This window comes from Schistosoma haematobium, chromosome 1 (assembly GCF_000699445.3).
Source record: "Schistosoma haematobium chromosome 1, whole genome shotgun sequence".
In the NCBI taxonomy this organism is placed as follows: Eukaryota; Metazoa; Platyhelminthes; class Trematoda; order Strigeidida; family Schistosomatidae; genus Schistosoma; species Schistosoma haematobium.
The window spans coordinates 55,349,869-55,356,556 of record NC_067196.1 but is presented as its reverse complement, the minus strand read 5'-3'; the positions used below and the strand labels follow the sequence as shown (position 1 = coordinate 55,356,556).

The 6,688-nt window shown below is 33.7% G+C and overlaps 1 protein-coding gene across 1 annotated transcript; it reads right to left on the bottom strand.

The window, feature by feature from the left end:
* Positions 1-2,739: 2,739 nt before the first annotated feature.
* Positions 2,740-6,415, bottom strand: MS3_00000854 (uncharacterized protein). Its single transcript, XM_051208456.1, has 2 exons — positions 4,727-6,415; positions 2,740-4,686 (listed from the first exon to the last, which is right to left on the bottom strand). Exon 2 carries the CDS (start codon positions 4,638-4,640, stop codon positions 3,822-3,824), a length of 819 nt encoding a protein of 272 aa, XP_051074540.1. The 5' UTR covers positions 4,641-4,686; positions 4,727-6,415; the 3' UTR covers positions 2,740-3,821.
* Positions 6,416-6,688: the final 273 nt, after the last annotated feature.

The following is a 6,688-nucleotide window of genomic DNA, read 5'->3' as shown; positions in this document are numbered from 1 at the left end:
CGATTCTGAGTCGTGTCAGCCAGCTTCTCTAACCATTGGTTACGATAGTTGAGATGAACCTAACATGAAAATCTGCACCTACCAATAAGGTTCGATCTCTAACAGTGACTGACTTTGCAGACTGATGCCACGTGATGGTTTGGCCGCCCCTACCTATCTTTCATTATACTCCTAGACCATCAAATATCCATCATAGGTGTTTGTTGAGTATTCATAAAACATTCCTCAGCGAACTCAGTCAATGAACATTCCCAACCTCAGTAACCGATTTGCCAAACGTATCTAGTTCTCAGTGTTTAACCTTGTATTGGTGATTCAACAGTCCCAACGCGCATCAGGAATACTATGAAGGCATATATGGTCAAACATATATAATTCGCGAATATCCTTTTTCCTCAAAGGCCTCGTTTTATAGCCATATAGTAAAAGATAATAAGTCGCTGCACAGTATCCACATGTTTTAGTTGATAAACTGCCATGTTGGTTACGACACAAATGACGTAATTTGACAAATCTGAACCAGCCTTCTGGATCCAGACACGAAATTCTTCGTCGATTACTAACGAAGTCACTCATCTATGTAAGGGTTTACTTCCATTAACTATTCGTTAACAACGGTCACATTGAAATGGTACAGGGGGTATTGTACAAAAGAGATGTTATGCTACAGGGAATGTCGAACTGAATTAATACACAAAAGTGGCATAGTTTACTGAAATTTGAAGACAAATGTTATTGATTTGCATATTGGGGTAATGTGGTGAATAACTTAGACGTTCACTGTCACGAGACTAATGTAAAATTAGTTCACTTAACAAATTTGAATTTAAACAGAACATCATTGAGGAAGAAGAGTATTAATTTATTTTATTTCATGGTTTCACCCAGCATTGCAATGAGCTTTCATAAGTATTAGGTCAGTTTTACTAACGAAACAGAAGCCTACTTAGGTAATATAAATCAGATAACAGACCTCTTTTGGTTAACTTCGGTTGTTCTTAACCGTATCTTCAGTAACATGCAAGCAGGAAGAATATATATGGGATATTCTCTAAAAGAAACTATGATCATTAGAATTACTCGAATTAACTAAGAATTCCCCAAATAGTTCAGTTAACGATAAGTAGAACTAAATGAGCACAAATGAACGTATTGCATTTGGAATTCGTAATCAGCGAGCAATCAAGCACAAAATAATCATTAGTTTGTACAAATACCACAGAATCTCAAACTGTATATTTCGATAAAGAATGGCTTCATATTGTCCAGCATTTACCGAATTTAATCCGTTTCGGAAATGCTTAACATATGTTTGCTTAACTCAACGGTGATGTTAACTAGATAAACAGGAGGAATCCTGAGAAGTACATGTATAATTTAACAAGTACACTATTAGGTCGAATCGCAGTAGAGGCACTTTCCTTTAAACCTAAATTTTATAACCTATGAATAAGTGACAAAATCGGGACAAAATATCAAAAATTTCATGCAAATGTTTCCCTTTGTGAATGACCATGGATGCAGAATATTATGAATTCATTATATTTCGTGGTTACTCGTTAGCTGCTTACAGCCAAATATGTATTAGAATTTTACATTGTGATAAGAAATGTATGGAACAATTGATATAAGTGAATGTAAAGGACTGGAATGATAAATGTTATCAATGAGAACTATATATATGTGCAAGAAAGACAGGAATAAAACTCCCATTACCGATTTCTTAAACCATCCTTTCACTCACACATTTCCTCTCACTTAATTCTCTTAAATTATGTGAACTCTTCGAATTCTATTCAATTATTATTACGTAACCCATCTTATCAGTTTTCAATTCCATGAATCCATTATTACCTCTATAATTATCAAACAATTTATTTGATCTGTCTGTGAACTCCACTATTAAACCACCCATCCTTAATGTCTTCTCGATTCTAACACCTAATAACCTCTGACCTGTTCTTGCATAATATATTAGGTGTTAGAATTGAAGAAATATTAAGGATGGATGGTGTAATAGTGGAGTTCACAGACAGATCAGATAAATTGTTTGATAATTATAGAGGTAATAATGGATTCATGGAATTGAAAACTGATAAGATGGGTTACGTAATAATAATTGAATAGAATTCGAAGAGTTCACATAATTTAAGAGAATTAAGTGAGAGGAAATGTGTGAGTGAAAGGATGGTTTAAGAAATCGGTAATGGGAGTTTTATTCCTGTCTTTCTTGCACATATATATAGTTCTCATTGATAACATTTATCATTCCAGTCCTTTACATTCACTTATATCAATTGTTCCATACATTTCTTATCACAATGTAAAATTCTAATACATATTTGGCTGTAAGCAGCTAACGAGTAACCACGAAATATAATGAATTCATATTATTCTGCATCAATATTTGTTCTGGTTTTATTAACAAAATATCAATTCGTGTTTTTGTATCAACAAGAGTTAAAACCTGTGAATGATGAAAAACAGTGCTGTTTAAAATCTAAGTTAGTTGATATCGTCACTACCAACCTCACAATCCAAAGCTTTGTCCATCAGGGGACATGAGAAAACATATAACTGACGAAACAATTATGCCATTTCAACTAGACAAGGGCTCTGGTGTGATCATTATTCAAAAAGATGACTGCATAGGTGAAGTAGTACCTGTAAAATGTGATCGATAGACGAACCCACCAATAATAAATGGAAACGCCTACCACCACATTAACTCCTTTTGACCTTGTATGACTGTATCTCTTTATTAACCAATCACAGTTTGATGTTCATTGTAAAACAATATTTGCTTGTTGACTCATTTTTCCTATTCTCTGGCTACTGTTCGGTATGTTATTTGTTTCTGTTTTTCCTGTATTAATACACCGTACTATTTGTTTGTACACTAACGATGTTAATTTATTATATTTCGATAGAACAATAAGAAGACGGAGTTGATCTGAAAAATGTGATGTATTTGCGCTATACATTTCGAACAATCTGGTCACACATATACTTGTCAAGGCATTTTTATATGAAAATTAATAAAGGTCAAACAAATAAAAGTACAATTAAATAACTAAGGGGGGAGAAAGAATAAGAATTTGTCGCGTTATCCTAGGCCATAGAATGACTTAAGGATTACCAAGGTAAATTCAAGGTTACGACAAATTGTTTTTGTACACATAAGGGGGGTTTAAATTTACGAATAGCTAAGGCTTCAATAAACTTAAGAATTCGACCTTGACAATTTCTATACAACGTTCTAAATGCTGTATTAATGTTAATTTTGTGTCCCGTCTCAATTATGTGTTTTGCTATCGATGAACTTGGTTTTCTACCTCCTACATTAATCGGATCATTTGACACACACTGATTTTGAAGCCATCTGGGCACATGTTCATTGACCCTTGATTGCATTGTTCGATTACTCCTCCCTATGTATGTGTGTCCACACAAACATGTAAATTGGTAAATACAATGGGATGTGACGTAATCATTAGTGCATTGTTTGGGTCTATTAGGAATCATGGCCTTAGACTTTTCAATCACTACCAACTGAGCAGCACAATACGTATTCTCGATGGCTGCTTTCAATCTCTGCCTTAAAACTATACTGTTTGATTCGCCTCTCTATGGTAGATTGATATAGACCTTTTTCTTTGGCACTGAGTAAATTAGAGGTCTTGGCATTAACTGACTTTTGCACCTATTAATAAACTTGAGTGGATAACCATTTGCTATTAAAGTGTCAGTCAGTAACTTTTCATCGTTTTCCACCATATCAGAGGTACATATTCTTCGAGTCCTCTTAAAGAGGCACTTAACTAGACCTCTCTTGTATTGCAATGGACAAAACTATGGAAATTTAAGTATTGTCCCGTCCAAGTTGGTTTCCTGTACACGGACCGTCTAATAGTGCCATCATCCCTTCGACTTAAGAGTATGTCTAGAAAGGCTAGTTGGCCATTACTTTCTGATTCATGTGTCATCACAATATCGTTCTGAACACCATTGAGTTTATCCAGTAATCGGTAAACATCAAAATCCTTATCACATATAATTAGAATATCATCCATATATCTTCTATATAGAGTTGTCTCACCAATGAGGTCGCTCGTCATATTTTCCACATATGACATGAATACCTCAGCTAAGAGAGGCCCTAAAGGGCTACCCATAGCTACACCATCAACTTGTCGAAAATATTCACCATCAAACGTAAATTGAACATTAGCTGTACATAATAAAAGTAATTCTTTCAAAAATGGTAACGGAATAGGAAAAAGAGGAAAGTTTTTTGAAATATAGTCACAAAGGAAATCCACCGTCTTTGTTAATGGTACATTCGTGAAGAGGGAGTTTACATCAAATGAATGCAAAGATTTATCTTTAATATTAATGTCACCAAGAAAGTCAATTAGTTCAAATGTATCTTTTAAAGAGAACTTACATAGATTAGTACGAATTGAGTTTAACAGTTTTACTAACCATTTAGCTAGCTCGTGTGTGGGAGAACCACGCATAGACAAAATTGGTCGTAATGGAATATTAGGTTTATGAATTTTAGGTAATCCATATAAATTCGGGAGAACTGAACCCGACGGTTTTAGTATCTTAAACTCCTCGTTGTTTATGACGTTCATTTTAAGAAGCTTTACTAGATTGGACTTCACTCTGGATTCCAATTTTCTAACATTAATATTAGAAGAAACGTCCTGTAAGAATTTACTTTGATCACCCAGTATAGATAACATTTTGTCTTTATATTCACATTTATTGATAACGACCACCCCAAAACCTTTGTCAGGTCTGAGAATCACAATATCTGACCTACTTTGGAGGTTTTTTAACGCAGCGAAATGTTTAGGAGTCAAAATACTCCTTTGTCTGACTTGAGATCCGTGAAAGTGGTGGGCAACGTCAACCAATTTCACCTTTAACCAATTTTTCTTATCCAGGGTGGTTGGAACAAGAGGGTTCAACTGATCATAAAGATTTTCAAATTGAGCATCTATCGACAGATCAGAAATCTTCGTTTGTGCAACGGAAAAATTAAATCCGAGTGATAGAGCTTCTTTCTCGAATACAGAAAGCCTAACAGTTGATAAATTTGATACATATTTATCCGGGTTAAATTGAAATAAATTTCCATCATTATCATACATAAGAGATTTACTCAGCTTTTGTTTAGTAGTATGACTTGTTTTAGCAACCACAGTACTGCAAAAATTCATAAATTTAATACGACATACCAGAGAGAGATTAGATAATATGCATGATGCCTGAGTATGAAGTTCAATTAGTTTATTCAACATATCATTACATTTTTCTTTATGAGATTTCGCCAGCCGCAAAAGATTAGACACATTTGGTTGTAACTTATTAGATTGTAAGAATTTATAGAAATGTCTTGGAAATATGTGTGTACTAATGCAAGTTTTGTAAAACTCCAGTTTTACCTTTTCCGATGCATGTTGAATAAACTAATTGAACTTCATACTCAGGCATCATGCATATTATCTAATCTCTCTCTGGTATGTCGTATTAAATTTATGAATTTTTGCAGTACTGTGGTTGCTAAAACAAATCATACTACTAAACAAAAGCTGAGTAAATCTCTTATGTATGATAATGATGGAAATTTATTTCAATTTAACCCGGATAAATATGTATCAAATTTATCAACTGTTAGGCTTTTTGTATTTCGCCAACACACAAATTTAATGTAGGATTTTTGATCTCTGCCAATATGCGAATCTCTCACTACATAATGACTGTAAGTCGATCTTTCAAAATTTGTGATAGTGGTCTTTAACGCTTCAACCGATGGAAACGCAACCAGAAACAAGGTAGTCAAAAAGACTTCCTCCATTTCCGTTACGTGAGAAACACCAGCGCTTGTACTCGGCACGTTACTCTGCTCCATAATGACGACTGAGATTGTGCTTCGTCGACAAGTACTGATAATTTATAACAATTTCCAAGACATAACTAACCAATTAAATCTAATTTTTGAAACTAGCCGTTTCATTGGACGAAACACGGGATGAAAAATATTGTAATTTGGGGGTGCAAAATTTTTTTTTATGGGGTGGGGTTTTTTTTTTTTTTTTTTAAAAAATGGCCGGTCGGACAATATTATTCTATGTGGTTACATGTACATCGATGTTTCATTATCAATTTTTCATCCTTGAATTTGAACTTTATTTATTCCTTCATATCAATCTCTCACACATACATACATTCCTACACACGCACACATACGATTTGTTACTCAGTTAAGTATCTTCATGTAGTTGATTCCTTCACATGATTTGTAGTTAACTGACTCATTTTATCCTATTTTACAAAAAATCAACATCCAAATATGATTGGTTTAACACAGTATAATCCTGATTGTTAAAAAGCTATTTATTCCTTTGATCATTTTGATTTTGATTATTACCCTGAAGAAGTCCAGACAAGTTAGCTGGACGAAACGTTGGAATTAGTTATATTTCAATCGCTGAGAATATTTCAAATATAATTTTCACATATAATGACTTATCTATACTCGGCGCTCAATTACTGTCAAGCTATTCATTGAAATTATTATTATTATTAATGGCTTTATTCAATATTATATTTTGGTACAATATAGAATTCTCAGCACAGGGTATTTCAACAAGTTACTTATGCAAACAAAAATAGT